We start from the raw sequence: 19,549 nt of genomic DNA, 5'->3' as shown, positions 1-19,549 counted from the left end.
ATTCACTTCACGAAAACAACAGTGAGAAGAATCCTGGAGAACCACGGAACTCCCGACCAGTTATGCTAAATACATCATTAGCACAGATGCAGGAGACTGTTAGGCTTTTCAAATCCTCCTCTTCCAGAACACCTGAGGATTACAAAGCCAGCACTTCTACTTAAAAAACATTTTTTTAATTAAAAAAAAAAAACTGTAGTCAGGGCAAGAAAAGGAAAACAGTGTCTTTATTGTGTGTAGTTCTAACAAACATTCACTGTGTGTGCATTCCAGCAGAGACAAAGATCTTTGTTCAAAATATTCTGAAATAAAATAGGTAAACATACTCCATTATTGAATATACAAAAGGAATGTTAATGTTTCTCATTCATAGTCAAAGGTGAAGTTAAAAAAAAAGAAAGTTAAATAACTAGTCTTGGTTTGCTCAAATGGCAAATGTAGGATCCAAGCGTGGGCAAAGAGCAGATACTGAAGCTCATGTGTAGGCTGCTGGATATAGGGTAGGTAACTTGACAAATGCCTCCCTGCTTCTTTGGAAACTTCTTCCTAGATCACCCCCACAAATTCCAAACCTGGCTCTTTCAGAGCACAACAGCCAAATGTGACTAAACTCCTCATTACTTCTGCGATATCTGGCAACGGAATGAGATAGTGAAAAAAAAAAAAACAATTTCTTGTTGAGACAAGACATGTCTGAATCCATTTCTCTTGGGGTAGGAGGAGGTAATGAACATTAACGTTCTGCATCTCAATCTCCTCAAGTGGAATTTAACCAGATAGGTATCGCTTGAGATTTTAAAGCAGGAGATACCATAAGTAATGATACTTCAGGCCTGCAAAGCATTTTTCATTGCCCCACATTGCAACTAAATGAATATAAACTCGACAGTGTTCTGATTTCACAACATATGCATTTATGACAACTGCTAAAAGAAGTTTACAGGCTCATATGATAGGTTCCAAGGGATGTTTGTTTTTGCTTAAGCAGTCTTGAGATCTAAACGCAAGATAAACTTTGACCCCACCCCCAACTCTCTTATCTTTACAAATGCAGAAGTCATTTGGAAACCAAAACCAATTGCTGAATAGGCGCTAAGGAATTTTGGAGAACGGGTACCAACACCCTGGTTATTTTTGAGACGGAGTTTCGGAGTTTTGCTCTTGTTGCCCAGGCTGGAATACAGTGGCACAGTCTCCACTCACTGCAACCTCCGCCTCCTGGGTTCAAGCGATTCCCCTCTCTTAGCCTCCCAAGTAACTGGGATTACAGGCACCTGCCACCGTGCCTGACTAATTTTTGTATTTTTAGTAGAGACGGGGCTTTAACATGTTGGCTAGGCTGGTCTGGAACTCCTGATCTCAGGCTATCTGCCCACCTTGGCCTCCCAAAGTGCTGGGATTACAAGCATGAGCCACCTCACCCAGCCACACCCTCTATTTTGGTGGCATGACACTTCCCTCACCTCCTCCATGTCCAGCAGCCATGATGTGTACAGTACAGTTTGCTGCAGCCGCAGCTAGTCTTCCTCAGGAATAAACAACCAAACCCCCAGAGACCAGCTTCAGGTGGCACCGTCAGCCAATGGGGACTGGCTCCACTTGCTCTCCAGAGGATTTTTCACCACCTACCCATACCAAGACTGTTTCAAGAAATCAAATCTACTTCCTAAAATGAAGCCCTTTTGGATGGATTTGGCTAGTGTGCTATACTACCTCATTGTTTAGAAAAACCTCTAAACTCTCACACAAGATTTACCTTTCACCTGGCTGTTTTGTAGGCAACTGAAAAATAGTAAATGGACCCAAAAGTGGTTTTCCTAATACAATGTGACATCATATCAGCAGTAGTTGAGAGGCCCTGGGTACTGGAGGGATTTCATGGGTGGGAGAGACAAAAGTCTAATTATCTTCTCCCTCTGGCTCTCAGTAAAAAAACAAGTCCAGATGTAAACAGGAAAAGAAAATCAACGGTAAGTAGAAAAACATATCTTTTGCATTGGCATTTACCTTAAAAATAACAAAAACACCAATTTTACTTAAGATGATAGTTCTTTCACATTTCTTATAAGCCAGATGTTTTTAATTCAATTTTTGGACATCGGCAACACACTTTTACAACTGATTCAAGTTATCCTCAGGCTTGGTTTTAGCTTGAATGTTCCCTTTTGAGCTCAATACTCCTTTGTTCTTTACTTTCACCCAATGTACTCCAAAAGTCACATAATTTATTTATTATAATCATATACCAATCCTTCCTTGCCTTTATATAGAGAAGTATCAAGTCATACCACTTTTGTTAAATAATAACCAAAGGTTTTTTCTAATATTGTTTTAAAAGCAGCATCTTATCATATAAACATTTTTCTAAAGATAAAAGTTTTACTAAACCCATATCCCTGATAATAAAAGTCAGCCAGAAATCTCCTAAAATTACTCCAAAATATATCCAAGTGTGCAAGTACAAGGTTAATAATATTTTGATGAATTCTGTATTCATTCAACTGCTAAATCACAGGATACAAGACCTGGGTTGAACTTTTTCTTAAACAGTTTGCATGGGCAGACACTGGTTTGCTGGGCAGCTTCCTGTCTCAAGTCCCTGGCAAGCTTGGAGGGAGGGAGGAGATGCTGAGCAGCCTCTATGGTCCTTCTTGAACCAAGCTGCTCCCTGCTGGATATGACAATGGCTCAGAAGCAGACTGGCAATTCTCAAAGGACAGGGAGAAAAATCACCACAATCGCCGGCAGAAAAGAGCCAGTGTACTATTTCCTCAGGTACTTCCATGGGGGAAAAATAAACTCTAATATGCCAGAGAAATCATCACTGAACCAGTAAGACACAGTAACATAATTCTAGTAACCTACTTCTCAATGAACACACATCCGAGAAAAAAACTGCCAGTATTTTATTCTCATGGAAAAACTGAACAAACCCACAAGTTGGAGTCATGGAGGTAAAATACAGATGAAATGGATAACAGTCTCTTGTCAGGAACTCTCACTTTCAAATACCATTTTATATGGAAGTTATTTTACTTGCAGGGGCAAACAGAAGGCCAACTTGGAGTCTTTCAACTTTGGAAAATGGAGAATCAAAAATTTGCTAATCAATAAACCAAAAAAGCAGGGAAAATCCCTGGTAAAGCTCTATAGACATAATTATACATTTATGTTTTACCAATAAAAGATAGCTAAGGGAGAAAAAACAGATGGCTAGAAACTGGTGCCAAACCAAAGTGAAAGCTTTGGTGCTTTCTCTCAATGCCTATCCTGAAGTGGTGATATGCAGTATTTTTCTAAAGAAAGATTACTCTGAATTGACCAGGGTTCTATCACCCCAATCCATCCCTCCCTTTCCATCCCCAAGACGTAAAAGGGCAACGTAGTTTTTTGTCCAGCACCACTTGGGAAGGGGCTGGGCTCAGGGAGTGGGAAGAGCTACCTGCTGCCCTAGCTTGAAAGGGAGGAGATGACCATATCATTCTTTGTAGTTTTATCACACACATAAAAGGAACAAAAATCATTTGGCAATTTTAAGTTTAATAAAGTACATACCTTTACTTCAGGAATCAAACCCCTTATGATAAATAACAGAATTAAATCAGATTAAAAAAAAAATACAGATGAAGGTCTCACTATGTTGCCTAGGCTGGTCTCAAACTCCTAGTCTCAAGCGATCTTCCCACCTTGGCCTCCCAAACTGCTAGGATTACAGGCATGCCCGCAACTAGCCCTAAATCAGAATTTTTTAAAAAAAATTTTACTTAAAAGAAAAATGGAAAAAGAAAGACTTCAACACTAGAGTGCTGCCCTGTTAAGAAAGTCTAATGTGCGATCAAAGTATTGGAAAGCAGGCATTTTTACCAAAGAGCAATGTCACTGTAACATATGAACTGTAATTATGAACAGAAAGTTCTAAAATATAAGGGCACTCATGGAAACCAGTGAAGAGAAGAAAGACTGGCAAATGTTTGACACAGAACAGTGAGCAGGTACTCTGGGAGTAAGGCTCTGAGAAATGGAGGACACTGGGCCCAGATCTGTAGTGGACGTCCGGCCAACCGTCTTGGCTCCAAGGGGGAAGAATGCAACTGGCAGGATTCAAGAAGAGGGCACTTCCGCAGCCCCCAAACAAGTCTCTAGTTTTCACTCCAATGTGGATGAGCTTTCCAGGCTTCAGCAAGGCCTCCTCAGGAGGATTTGCTTTCCGATGTGTAGTAGCGGTACAGGAAACCTAAGAGAACAGCACCTACGATGGGTAAAATCCAATATGCCCAGCAACTAGGGGTAGGGGGAAAAAGCAATAAAGTTGTTAATATTTCAAGCCAAATGTTCACTGTCTTTCAGCTTTTACATGTTTTAATATGGGCAAGGAGTTTTAATTTGGGAAGTTTAATTGCTTTTATCGCAAAGTAGTTGGGGAAAAAATATTTGGATTGGAGTGACAATTTTAAAAAGTAATTTTATAAAAGGCTAAAAACAAAACCAACTGTATGCTATCAAATAAGATATATATATGCCTTTATATGTGTTTCTACAAAGTCATATAATGGTTATTTCTGATTATGGTTAGGGATTGTGGATAGTCTCACATATTCTTCTTTGTGCTTTTGCTTTACACATATTCTACAATTAACGTTTTTAAACACGAAAAAATGCCATTATGTGCCATTTCATATATGTATAAAAATATATATCCATCCTAATATAAATTGGAAGCAATAATGTCTAATATAACTACCAGAAATATCCTATCTGCTTCATATGTATTTTAAAGATTTAATCCTTACAACAGCCTGTGAAATAGGGTTAGTATTCTCATCTCATACAAGGGTAAACAGAAGCTTTGCAGCCCAAATCACAAGGCTAGTAAGGGAATCAGGCAGTCTGATTCCAAACCCTTCCTCTTAATCTCTAATTAAGTTTGGACACTAATAAGGATACACATACACACAAAGCATATATAGTTCTACTAGGGTGAAGCAAGTGGCAGCTTAAAAAGTACTGCAAGAGACTTTCCTTAGGAGCTTCAGAACAGTACTCATTCTCCTTAACATAATAATTATTTAACAGAACTTATTAGCACACTAGTTTTAAAGTATAATTCTTCCATGATCCAAATGACCTGGCTGCTCTTCTACTTAAGACAGATGAGTCTTTGTATTAAAAGGTTTTGAAGTCAATAAAACAAGCTGAAGTTCATAGGAAAAATGATTATCTTTGCCTAAATACACCTAGCACTCTGTATGCTTACATATGTCAGAAAGCTACTCTGGACTAGTTTAGAATGTCAGCCAGGTAGCTTTGTTGAAAAAACGAAGCAAGATGGCATGTACAACAGCAATATGCACATGAGAACTCTGAAGTAATCTCCTGTTAAGAATAATGAACTGAGATTCCTTGAAGGGCAACCACAAAAGACTAAAGAATCCAAAAGTAGGATCCTTGAGAAAACACTGAAGAAGAGAATTTTTTTAGTACAGAAGATTGAGAATGATTGACCACCAATCTTCACATAATCTTTCCTAATACTAAACTGCCACTGAGGAGAAAACCAAAGGAAACACATTTATACTGCATCAAAGGAGATTCAGGTTCAACAATAACTTCCTGTCATAAGACAGATTTTTCTTCTTGGAGAGTCATCCAGACTACGACGGATTTGTGATTCATTTATTTTTACTGTTTTGTAGTATTCCATTGTACGAATATACCACAATTTATTAGGGTTGTTTCCAATGTTTGAATATCTCAAATAATGCTGCTATGAACATTCTTGTACATATTTCTGGGTGTACCTGTGCACACATTTCTATCAAGTATATCATTAGAAATGGAATTGCTGGCACAAAAATTAATTCATCCTATCAAATTTACTAGATAATGCCAAACTTGTTTTCCAAAGTGATTATATTCATTTACATTACCCTAAGAGTGCTTAAAGAGTCAGGGGATAAACTTTCCAACCAATTCTTATTTGCACAATTTTAAATTTTTGTTTGTTTGTTTGTTTGAGATGGAGTCTCACTCTGTCACCCAGGCTGGAGTGCAATGGTGCAACCTCATCTCACTGCAACCTCCACCTCTCAGGTAAAGGCGATTCTCCTGCCTCAGCCTCTGGAGTAGCTGGGATTACAGGCACGTGCCACCATACCCGGCTAGTTTTTTTTGTATTTTTAGTAGAGATAGGGTTTCACCATATTGGTCATGCTGGACTCAGACTCCTGACCTCATGATCCACCTGCCTCGGCCTCCCAAAAAGCTGGGATTACAGGCATGAGTCACTGCACCCGGCCAGAATTTTTACCAATCTGGTTAAGTATGAAATATACCTATGATTTTAATTCACATATCACTAATGTTGAATGAGATTAAACCTTATTTCCATATGCTTACATTTGTATTTCCTTTTCTGTAAAGTACTTAAATCTTTTTCTCATATTCTACTGAGGTTTTAAAAAAACTGATTTATAAGAATTCTTTATATATTCTGCCTAATAATTCTTAATCAGTTTTATATTTAGCATTAAATCCAAGCTTTATAGCATAAACATAAGTTTTATGTTTAAAGTCTGTAAGTCTGTGGCTTGTATTTTCAAAATTTTTATGCAGTATTTAGCTGACCCTAAGCCCTAAATATTAAGGAAACTAAATTTACTAATTGTTTGTACTTTTTTATACTACATCCATTACATCAAATAAAAGATCTGATATTTTATGGGAGAAAAAGACATATTTTCTCTTTCTCTGAAATACTTTGAGATGCCAAAGATAAAATGGCTAGCTCTATATAATCTCCACAAAGATACTATACAAGCCAAGGATTCCACAGTCATTTTAGATAGAGGTTCTTAAGGGAAGGCAGCTTATAACTTTCAGAGCGAATACTAATGAATTACTAATACTAATGCCAAGAAATATATTGTAAGAAACTTGAGAAAACCCAAATTCCTAAATATGGCTATAATATTTTTTTCTCCTTTAAATGTAACAATTGCACCTACCTTACAGAATGGTTGTGACAAGTAAATGAGATTAAGTTTTAAGTAGAATCATGTAGCTGGGTTGAACTGCAGGGACTGAAGGCTGACCCAATAGCAGCTACCTGTTCATGCATACTGGACTCTTAACTATGATTCCAATTTATGTCACAATAAGATTAAAAAATTACTCAAGGCATGAACCTTTTAGATTATTCAAAATGGCTGAAACTGTAAAAATTAATTTTGCTAATGTCAAAGAACAACTGAATTTGCAATGATTTGGGCCAAAAAAAGAGTTGTCAAATTGCACCCACAGTTATGTTTCATACACATACTTATGGAATAGTCGCTTGCCAGACATTACGTTGAACATAAGGAAATCTGTTCCTTGTTAGTATAGAAGTAAAAAAAAAAAGGATTTAAAAAAATAAAGAAGGAAATCTGTTAAGGAGATACTAACCTTTTGCATGTATCATTTTTTGAAGGGTCCTGAAAATGACACATATTCAAAAAAAAAAAAAAAAGAAGATTAACATAGCACATATAAATTTTCTTGAAAAGCTACATAAGCCCTGTAACTGATACCAGAACTTCATCTTTCATGCATTTTGGCGTTTATAAATACATAAGCAATGGATGGAGTGGGAATTTTATTTCTGATAACATACTGGCACTTTGCTAGGCTCCTTCCTAGTCAAGAATCACTAATGAAAGCATAGAAATGACCTGAACTTTTTTAGATGTTAATAAATATTAATGATACAAACTATATTGAAATGGACTACTTTGCAATCACAATGATGTGCCTTGTTCAGCTGGGCTTGCCATTGGCAGTAGCTAACATCACACTTTCTAAAAACATTTTTTAAAGCCCATGAAGCCTTCTAACATATAGCTCAACTGTGAAATTCTCTAGATCATACAGATGATAGCTTTGTAGATCCCAAAACTAAACTGGTTAATTCTTTGATATCACAATAATTATGACGAGCGACCTTAGAATTGATTTTACAGTGAAGGGAGAAAAAATGGAGTCAAGGGAAAGAAAACAACAAAACAATCTTAAAAAACAAATCTTGGCACTAAAAAGTACTGAAGTACTGATATATGCTACAACCTTGAAAGCATTATGCTAAATGAAAGAAAGCAGACACAAAAGACTACATATTATATAAATCTGTTTATATAAAATGTTCAGAAAAGGACAATCAATAGAGGTAGAAGTAGATTAGTAGTTGCCTAGGGCTGTCCTGAGGAGAAAGAGTTGTCGGGAAATGGAAAACAACTGCTAATGGGTATGGGGTTTCTTCTTGAAGTGAGGAAATTGCTCTAGAACAGACTGCACAGCTCTGTAAATACACCAAAAAGCACGGACTTGTATATTTAACTGGCTAAACTGTATGGTATGTGAATTGTATTGCAATAAAGCTGTTATTAAAATTTTTGTGCTCAATTCAAGTAAGTATCAAATGAGTTACTGATTCCATTAACCAGCTGTGTAGTATAAAAGGGTGGCTAACTTACTGCCAGAGGACAATAACCCTTTAGGATAGGTTGCTGCTGCCCAAAATACCATCTTTGCAAAATGTAGAAGTATATCAGGGTATGAACATGGAATATTAGCTCTGCTTAACCACTGTTTTCAATAATTAATCTCCAAGAATTTCCAGAAACCAATCAATTGGCCCCAATACACTTTGGAGCAGTTCATGAAATGAGTTTTAATTTCATATATCCCAAACACTGTCATGCAATGAATACATGCCCCAAACCTGAAAGAAATTAGCCTATAGGCAAGAAAAATGTCAAATGAAAGGTTTTAAAGAAACCATATTAATACATAACATACTTCTTGAAGACTTTAATGATTATCATTATCTGGGACATTTTAGCTAGTCTAGTAAGGATCTGATTAATTAAAATGGGTTACAAGTCAATCTTTGGAAAATACAACAAATGTTACTATATACCTTAGAGATTCAGAAGGTGGCAGTGGTAGCCATAGTAGTGTGTTAATTTATCAAGTTAATTTATAATGTTGCCTTTTAAAATAAATATTCCACCACAATAGCCGAGAAATAATTGAATTCCATCAAGAAAATGTTCATGGTCTTTTACGCTTTAGTTATATAAATACCAATAATTTGCAGACAAAAAAATGTAGTTACTATTTTTAAAAGGAATAATTTGAAAGGCTTATATGAGAGCAACACAGCATAATATATATATTATGATGTTTAATCTATAGAGTAAAAGTCATATACTTCATATAAATGGATTGTCTAGATATCAAAGCTTTTAGCCCCTATAACAATCAAAAGCCTTGATGCCTCCTAAGTAGGGTAAGCCTTTTAAAAAGGTAATAAGCAACTGAAGAAGAGAAAGCAGAGACAGCCAAAACTGTACTATGCTGAAATGTAAAAATTTCTAAACCTTAAATAATTTAAAGAACTAAGTATTACAAAGTGTACCTGTTTTAAGATCAATCCATCCCTGGGGACAACAAAAAAAAGACTAACTTGTCTAACCCACTAAAAGAAAGAGAAGAGAAAGAAGCATACAATCCCTTTAGGATACCGACAGCCAAGTAGAGGCAAACCATAGTGACTCCACTTTTAATCAAATACATAATCATCAAAGAGATGTTGAAGGCACAGCTCTTAGCAGCCAAGACTCTCAGCCAAATGTGGAAATAAGCCAATCAGTTATTTTTAAACTGAAATGAAAAAAGTTCTATTAACACATAACCTCCCTTCCCCTATGCACAGTTCCCCGATCCTCATTTCCACAGCTAAGCACTGGGTTAAATCTAATGGATGCTTAAGTGAAATTCCTACATTTTATAGCTGACTTTAATTTATCCCTTCAGGTGTTGAGGCATTATCTGGCTGGTTATATCCATGCCCAGATTTTAATGCTCTCAACCTCTGGCATGGAAAGTAATAACTGCAATATTATGATTTTAGTTACAAGAGAGCAGATCAAATCCAAAGTTCTTCCAGCATAACCCCTACCAAGAAAGTAATATACATCCCTCTTTTTCTTCAAAAAGCTTAGGCTACACTGGCAAATAACAAAATTGCTGTACGTTTTGGTATTATAGGTTCTAAAAAAAAATTGTTAAGTCTACTCAGACTTTAGTTCAAAACTCATGGAAATTAACTATTTAAATAAAATTGGTGACTAAAGGCTTTAATTCCCCACTAAAATAAATAAGTAGGGGCTGGGTGCTTTGGTTCACACCTGTAATCCCAACACTTTGTGGAGGATTAGGCAGGAGGACAGGAGGAATGCTCGAGCCCAGGGTTCAAGGCTGTAGTGAGCTATGATTATGCCACTGTACTCCAGCCTGGGCAACAGAGCAAGACCCTGTTTCAAAAATAAATACATCAATATATTTATATACATATAAACACTAGAGGCGGACTTTAGGGAAAAAGGAAATATTTCATAAAACCTGAATCTAATTTTTATAAAACGGCTCATAACTAAAATCATATCTAAATACCTTTACCTTCAAGCCCAATGTTACAAATTAGTTTCCTCATTTGTAAAATGAAAGGCTCAGATCAGATAAATGTGAATTATAATGTCATATTCAATTATCTCAACACAAGTTCTGAGCCAAGGACATTGTGGCGAAACCTACAGGAAGGAGCAGCCTTCTAAAGGGTAGAGAGAAAACACCATTCTTTCATGTCTAGGAAGATTGAAGAAGCACTACCACAGGTAGATTTTTCTCTCTTCCACCAGAGTGTTTTCCCAGATACTCATCCAAGAGGCACTACTGCACCATAAGCACTAACCCAATTTGATAAGATTAAGAGAATGACAAAGAAACATCACAACAGGCAACCACACAGAAAGATATGGAGGTCAATGAGGATGGATTTCATTATGAACTTTGTTTATGAGAAAACATGAGAAAAGAGCACATACTTAAGGAATGGAGTGTACTCTGTCCTCAGGACATAAATGTAGGAAAGAATGAACCATCATCGTGATTATGATGTATTAAGACAGACTGGGCATTATACCTTCCGCCTATATAGCTTACATTTAGGCTTTCAAAAGCCAAGGGCTGGGTGCGCAGTGGCTCATGTCTGTAATCCCAGCACTTTGGGAGGCTAAGGCGGGCAGATCACCTGAGGTTGGGAGTTTGAGACCAGCCTGCCAACATAGAGAAACCCCATCTCTGCTAAAAATACAAAATTAGCTGGACATGGTGGTGCATGCCTGTAATCCCAGCTACTCGGGAGGCTGAGGCAGGAGAATTGCTTGAACCTGGGAGGTGGAGGTTGCAGTGAGCTGAAACCGTGCCATTGCTCTCCAGCCTGGGCAACAAGCGCAAAACTCCATCTCCAAAAAAAAAGGAACCGCTTAAAGGACAAATATAAGGTATATAAAGACCTTATGTTTTAATTCCTACATTGCTATTCCATAAGGATTCTAAGTCCTTAAAATTGGAAAAAGCAGATTTTAAGCTATAGGACACCTTCGGCAAATTTAATAGGTATTTAGGCGGTATGACAGAGATTGTGTAGCTTTGAATTTGAATTTAAAACATTTTGGTATCTCTGCAGCGAGTAACTTATGAAAAACAAGTTGGTAACTTCTGGCTTCAAATAATAAATTGGAAATATGATTTTTTTTTTTTTTTTTAGGAAGGGAGGGATGAAGGCAGGGATGAAGCGGGGAGGGCGGGAGGGAGGGAAGAGAAAGAAGGAATTCAAGCAATGAGAGAGACATTGCCGACCTGGATCTAGAGGTTTACAAGTTGATCTCTTTTTTTTTGAGTGAAGGAAAGACGAAAAAAATGAGTAAAGGAGAGGGAGAAAGAGGGAGAGTGAGTGGAAATATTGCTTTATTCTTAAAAAAAATGGGTATTAATAATGGCCAATCAATGTTTCATTTAAACCTATGAGTACGTGTGATGTGGTATTGACTAGAATGTTTATTTTGTGTATTTGAAGTGGAGAGCTCTATAAATATTTATTAAGTTTACTTGTTCCGGATCTGAGTTCGAGACCTTGATATCCTTATTAATTTTCTGTCTCATTGTGTCTAAGTTTCTATGTATCTGGGTGTTAGAATCGTTAGCTCTTGTTGTTGCCTTGATCCTTTTACCACTATATCTCTGTTGCTTTAAAATCTATTTTATCTGATACGAGAATTGCAACTCCTGCTTTTTATTTATTTATTTATTTTTGCTCTCCATTTGGTTGGTAAATCTTTCTCCATCCCTTTGTTTTGAGTCTTTGTGTATCCTTGCATGTGAAACAGGTCTGGATGTAACATGCCATTGGGTTTTGGCTGCGTCTTTTGATTAGGGGAGTTAGTCGATTTAAATTTAGGGTTACTGCCATTTGATGTTAACTGGCTGTTTGATCCATTCGTTGGTGTAAATTCTTCTTTATGTTGGTGCTGTTTACTTTTTGGTATATTTTTAGAAGGGCTGATACTGGTTGTTTCTTTCTGTGTATAATGCTTCTTTCAGAAGCTCTTGTAAAGCAGACCTGGTGGTAATAAAATCTCTGAGTTCTTGCTTGTTCATAAAAGATTTTATTTTTCCTTCAGTTGTGAAGCTTAGTTTGGCTGGATATGAAATTCTGGGCTGAAGGTTCTGTTCTTTGAGGATGTTGAATATTGGCCCCCACTCTCTTCTGGCTTGTAGAGTTTCTGCTGAGAGATCTGCTGTAAGTCTGATTGGCTTGCCTTTGTGGGTAACCTGACCTTTCTCTCTGGCTGCCCTTAGTATTTTCTCCTTCGTTTCAGCTCTAGTGAATCTAACGATTATGTGCCTTGGGGTTGCTCTTCTTGAGGAATATCTTTGTGGTGTTCTCTGTATTACCTGGGGTTGAATACTGACCTGCTTTGCTAGTTTAGGAAAATTTTCCTGAATAATTTCCTGAAGGGTATTTTCCATCTTGGACTCATTCTCTCCGTTGCATTCAGGTACACCTATCAAACGCAGATTTGGTCTTTTCACATAGTCCCACATTTCTTGGAGACTTTGCTCATTCCTTTTTATCCTTTTTTCTCTAATCTTTTCTTCGCGTTTTATTTCATTAAGTTGGACTTTGACCTCTGATATCCCTTCTTCTGCTTGAACAATTCTAGCATTTAAACCTGTGCAAACTTCTCGGAGTTCCTGTATTGTATTCTTCAGTTCCATTATTTCACTCATACTCCTCTCTAAGTTGTCTATTCTCAATAGGATTTCATCAAACTTTTTTTCAAAGTTCCTAGTTTCTTTATGTTGGGCTACAACATGTGCTTTTAACTCACCGAAGTTTGTTATTATCCATTCCTTGAAGAGTACTTCTGTCACTGGGATGCGCTCGTTCTCCATCAAGCCTTGTTCCATTGTTGATGTGGAACTGTGATCATCTTTAGAGGGAGAGGCATTCTGACTTTGAGTATTCTCAGTTTTTTTATGCTGGTTTCTTCCTGTCATTGTAAGTTTATCCTCCTGTGGTCTTTGGATTTACCAACTTTCAGATTAGGCCTCTTGAGTTGTTAGTTCCCAGGGCCAGAGCAGCGGTGTTAAAACTGATGGTGCTTTTCTGCCCAGGATTCTCTTGTCTGGCTTCCTTCTTGTGTCCGTAGTGGGTGACTCTGCCTTCCCGGGGCTCCAAACCTCAGTCAGAAGGGGAGCCAGTCCCGTTTACTCTGCGCCGAGCACTGCCGCGCCGAGGTGCCGTTACAGCCGCTGCGCCGGGCTCTGGTGTTTTATCCATTTGTTGGGGGCCCTTGTGGGTCCTCGGAACCGGTTTACTCTGCTCCAAGAGTTGCTGCACCAACGCACTGGCAGAACCGCTGCGCCGGCCACGAAAGTCGCGCTGGCGACCCGTGTGATTCCTCCACTGGGGATCTTCTGCTCCGTGAGCGACCAGAATTTGTCTGAAAGTGTGGCGTCGTCTAGTTCTCCGCGCCTTCACTGAGAGCTGCAGTCCCGAGATGTTAGCGATCGGCCATCTTGGATTGGTCGGAAATATGAATTTTAATATTAGGTTCATTTTACCACCTAAAATGTTTGAGTATTGAAGGTATATGATTTCAGCATTTTTTCAGTCCCAACTATGACAGTCATGTGGTATGGATCTTGAGGACAGCCTTCTCATGAAGCTCCAATGTACTAAAATGGTCAACAAGAACCATTTCTTTCTGGATGTGAGTATAGTTTAACAATTACTGCCTTGCAAAGCATGTATCCCTAGAACCAAACTGTTATATATAAAAAAAAAATTTCCCTGTAGATAGGGCAAAATTCAAAGATGAAAAACAGCCCCTAAAACAAATTGCTATACAACTCTTTTAAGAACTCAATGTGATAAAATATATAACACCTCACTCAAGGAAAAAAATTAACACTCACAGATGATCTCTATCGGGACCTAAGAAGTGAAAAATTTGTTATAACATTGGAGGGCTAATTTGAAAAGACTATTTCCTTGCCCTTCTGATCCCTTGTTTTGCAAAACTATACAACATTTCTAAGGAGAGCTTTATCAATAGAAGACATTAGTCCTTGAGAACCCTCAGCAAAGGGTATTTTGTCTTTCAAGAGTAATTTTGTCATTACATTCTATGCTTTCTTTCAAAAGATGATGTTACAAAATATAAGTGTTATACAAAAACAGGAAACAGGCAGGGCACGTAATCTCATCACCTTGGGAGGCTAAGGTAGGCAGACTACCTGAGGTCAGCAGTTTGAGACCAGCCTGGCCAACATGGTGAAACCTCGTCTCTACTGAAAATACAAAAATTAGCCAGGTGTGGTTGGTGGTGGGCATCTGTAATCCCAGCTACTCAGGAGGCTGAGACAGGAGAATCTCTTGAACCCAGGAGGCAGAAGATGTAGACATGATATCATGCCACTGCACTCCAACCTGGGTGACAGAGCAACTCTCCATCCCCTACCAAAAAGAAACAAACAAACAAGAAAACCACAGGAAATCAGGAAATAACCAGACAAAATTCTTTGGTAAACAGCAATCACCACTTGTCTAAAGGGTATCAGCATCCCATTCTAAACTTTAAGAAGTTAGGTTGTAGGTATGGTAGGGATATTAAATAATTCTTAAAAGTAAAAACATTTTTTGTTTTGGTGAGACAGAGTCTCACACTGTCACCCTAGCTGGAGTGCAGTGGCTCACTGCAACCTCCACCTCCTGGGTTCAAGCGATCCTCCTGCCTCAGCCTCCCAAATAGCTGGGATTACGGGCGCCTGCCACCACACCCAGCTCATCTTTTTATATTTTTAGTAGAGACAGGGTTTCACTATGTTGATCAGGCTGGTCTCAAACTCCTGACCTTGGATCCACCCAACTCAGCCTCCAAAGTGCTGGGATTACAGGTGTAAGCCACCACGTCTGACCTAAAAGTAAAATTTTTAATCAACTAACTATATATCATAATTATAAACAATATATTTTTAGTTTCTCTCCCATAAAAGACATAAACTGTATATTACATAATATATTATATAACAGGAAACTGTATGTATAATAAAATTTAGTAACATCTGGGAGAAAAAATGTAACTTTAAATGCAATTAATAGACTGCTTCTAACACATAAAATTTACTAGATTTCAAAAGTTAAACTTCTTAAGTTAAAAATGAAGTTTAAAAAACACGTTAAGCCTCTAAGGAGACAATTTTATTTGTTTCAAAAAGCAGATCAAATCCTTTGAAAGCAAATGTCATCCCATCAATACTTTCATCTATGGAATACTAAATATCTACTTAAAAGAATGAGAAAGAGCTTTTTTTTTTTTGAGATGGAATCTCACTCTGTTGCCAGGCTGGAGTGCAGTGGCACGATCTCAGCTCACTGCAACCTCCGCCTCCCGGATTCAAGCAATCCTCCTGCCTCAGCATCCTGAGTAGCTGAGACTACAGGCACGTGCCACAATGCCCAATTAATTTTTGTAATTTTAGTAGAGACGGGGTTTCACCATGTTGGCCAGGATGGTCTCAATCTCTTGACCTCATGATTCACCTACCTTGGCCTCCCAAAGTGCTGGTATTACAGGCATGAACCACCATATCCTCTCATAAACTGACAAGAAATAATGAATTAAAAAAATAAATTTTTTTTAAGACAGGGTCTCGTTCTGTCACCCAAGCTATAGTGCAGTGGCACAATCTTAGCTCACTACAACCTCTGCTTCCCAGGTTCAACCTCAGCCATTTTCCTGTCTCAGCCTCCCAAACAGCTGGGACACCACCATGCCCAGCTAATTTTTGTATTTTTAGTAGAGACGGGGTTTCGTCATGTTGGCCAGGCTGGTCTCGAACTCCTGGCCTCATGTGATCTGTCTGCCTCAGCCTCCCAAAGTACTGGGACTACAGGGACGAGCCACACCACTGGTCAACAAATAAAATTTTTAAGTAAAGAGAAGCAAGGTGAAGAATAGTATATATGAGTTTTTCTACTTTTTTAAAGGAAATGATGGTTGGTTGTTCTATCCATCCATCCATCCATCCATCTATCTGAATGCATGGAATCTTTGGAAGAGTAAACAGTAAAAAAATGATGGCTGGTTACTTCCAGGGAAGGGGAAGAATCTGAGAGCTAAAGATAGGAGGGAATTTTTTTATAGTATACTGTTTTGAACTATTTAAATTTTTTTTTTACCATGTACATTTTATACTACACCAAAAAAAATTTAATGGGGAACTGGTCAAGTTACTGGATCTATTTGACTACAAGATTTGACTAGTAAAGCAGTTGAACTATAATCTACATAATATCTGTTGAATAAATGAATGAAATGGTGCCCACTTTTTCAGTCAGGTTAGGATTTGTATGTACTATATCTCTTGAATTTATGGCAGATTAAGTGATAAAACCAAAATACATCAACAAAAGAGAGAATTCATGGACATGAATGTTTACAGGTTATTTGCTAAACAGCAGGCAAGCAAGTAGGCAAACTGGCACAGAGAGCCCTAAATCTGTTTCTAAGGTCAATTTCTATAACCAAAAACAGACCAGAAAAATGTTAAGTCAAATGTAAGTAGAAGACTGACAGCTTTCGGCATGAGAGTTAACCCAGCAAGAAAGAGATTCACAAAAACAAATGGTTTTTAATTCTAGTTAGTTATTGTTGATTGAAGTGGGTAAGAAAAACATCTGTTGCTAGATCTTTAAGTTTTTAAGCCTTTAAGTTTTAGTATAATAATGCTGGGCCTTCATCTCGGGTACTCTCCATCTAACAATAAAACAATGGTGACCATTAATTATTTACCTGTGTTATAAAATGGAAATGAAAACTCTCTCCCATAGGCTGAAGATACCTTTTAATTAGACTTTAAAAAATCACTTCTTCATAGAGATTCAGAAACCCTGGGCCAAGAGAAAGGAAGGTAACCAATGAAATGAATTCCACTTCCATTTCTGAATGATGAATGTTTAAACCAGAGATAAAATATGAAGAAAAGAGACACCTACATCCTAGACACCAAGTGCCTATTTAAACCTCTGTAAGAAATATATCTGAGAGAGCAAGAATTTCTTCCTGGAACTGAAGTCAGGTTGGAATATAGCTCTATAAAAACCTATGTAGGTGGTCTTGAAAATGTTCCAAAAGGCTTTTCTTGCCTGATCTGCCTGAAGTAGAGCACAGTGACTAGTAACACAATAGCCAAACTCTCTACTTAATGAAGACATATCCCTTGAGAACAGCAACATGAGGAAAACAGGATTGAAAACACACTGCCTTTAGTTACTTTTTAACCCAGATAGGAACTAAACTACATTTGGAGACCTCCAAATTATTACAGAACTTGGTGAGCTTAAGTGCTTTCTTATTCTACATTTCTTACAAAAAATCTAAGGCTTAATAGTTTTTTTGGGTTTTTTTTCTTTTTCTTTTTTTTGAGATGGGGTCATGTTGTGTTACCCAGACAGAAGTGCAATGGTGTGACCATAGCTCACTGCAGCCTCAAATTCCTGGGCTCAAGCTATCCTCCAGCCTCAGCCTCCCCAGTAGTTGGGACTACAGGCACATACTACCATGCCCAGCTAATTTTATGATTTGTATAAAAATAGAGACAGGGGACAGAATCTCCCCATGTTGGCCAGGCAGTCTCCAACTGCCGGGCTCAAGTGATCCTCCCACCTCAGCCTCCCAAGTATAGGGATAACAGGCATGAGCCACTGTACCTGGATGGCTCAATCGTTTTAATTCAGCTAAGAAATCTCTAATTCTTTGGCCTATAGAAGGCAGACAATGCTTACCACAGAAGAGTATTAAATTTTCCTGTTTTTGAATGAAAATATGGTCATATCATTCAGCAAAAAGTTTGTGCTTAGCTACCTATTTATCACCTAGATTACTTAAATTGCAAATTCTGAAAACCTATCTCCAGAGATTCCAAATCAGCAGGAGTTGAAGCCCAAGAAATAAATATTTCATATATATTTTAATGTACATGCCAAGGGATTCCAATTGAGGTGACACAAGAACAGAACTTTGGGAACACTGTTCTACATTCCTAAGAATGGTCCTAACTATACTACCAGGAAAGAAAAACAGCAACAAGAAGCAATTTGTAGAGTTCTAGACACTGTAATTACAAAAATCTTTTTTCTATTGTTTTAATATCAAAGATGCTCTCCTAGTTGCTGTGCAGAAATGAGTTATGGCTCCTTATCCCTTGAATCAGATGTTGACCTCTGGGTGTAGTATTTTCTGGACATGTTCAATATACTAATCAAGGCCATGCTTAGTTCAAATTTTACCTTAATAACACAAGTTATTAAGAGTAAACAACAACAAAAAATGATGGCTGGTTACCTCCAGGGAAGAGGAACTAAGAGACTGAGAACTGCAGATAGGAGGAAATTTTTTTTTTTTTTAACAAGATATGGTTCTAAACTATTTTTTTTTTTTAAGGATTCAAGAATGGATAGTACATGTGTTAGGAGAAGAGGTCAAACAACCAACAGCTTACACAAGTTTAAAGAACCATTTCATTCCCCCTTTCAGAAAGAATTCAATAGTTCAGAGTAGCAGTCTAGCAAGATGGAAGAGTTAATTTACACAAACACTCTGGATTGCAGGGCAACAGATGGCAGACACTGTTAAGCAAGCAATCTCTTGAGTTGATAGAATTCTTGTGTCTAGGCCAACTTTAATCGCTGTGTCAAACCTATTCAGTAATTCCAGCTCAGCGAGGAATGAAAGCAAGCAGCAAAGAGGAGGAAGAGGGGAGGGAGGCAGCATCACTTTCATATGTTCTAGGTAGCACCTAAACTGTTGTCCCTTTACAACAGTTTAACAGCTATCTGTGTAACAGCTACCTGAAGGACAGAAGTTAAGGAAACTTGTTAGGGAATAAGTGAGATGAACCACCTAGCATGTGGGAGGCAGAAAATGGTTCCATATTTTCTTCCTCATATATAGTGTAGTACACATTAAAGTTTTCAAACACTCAAATAATTAGTCTTTTGTTTTCACTGTATTACTAAGTAACTGGGAAGGGTATGGGCCTATTTGATCCTATAGGATAAAAGAATTAAATTTGGAAAATAAGGACAGAAAGACCTCTGTAT

At 37.7% G+C, this 19,549-nt stretch overlaps 1 protein-coding gene across 2 annotated transcripts in view; it reads right to left on the bottom strand.

The window, feature by feature from the left end:
- Positions 1-209: 209 nt before the first annotated feature.
- Positions 210-19,549, bottom strand: part of CYB5B (cytochrome b5 type B) — a 38,158-nt gene continuing 18,818 nt past the window's right edge. The window contains exons 4-5 of one of the 2 annotated variants that reach the window (XM_002761110.7): positions 7,444-7,472; positions 210-4,281 (exon numbers count right to left, since the gene is read on the bottom strand). In XM_002761110.7, the coding sequence (XP_002761156.1) occupies positions 4,191-4,281; positions 7,444-7,472 (120 nt within the window). In that variant the 3' untranslated portion in view covers positions 210-4,190. The remainder of the gene's footprint in view (positions 4,282-7,443; positions 7,473-19,549) is intronic. The other variant, XM_008986146.5, reaches the window with a different exon arrangement.

This window comes from Callithrix jacchus, chromosome 20 (genome assembly GCF_049354715.1).
Source record: "Callithrix jacchus isolate 240 chromosome 20, calJac240_pri, whole genome shotgun sequence".
NCBI lineage: Eukaryota > Metazoa > Chordata > Mammalia > Primates > Cebidae > Callithrix > Callithrix jacchus.
The sequence above is the reverse complement of the archived record's forward strand: the minus strand, read 5'-3'. Positions and strand labels throughout refer to the sequence as shown.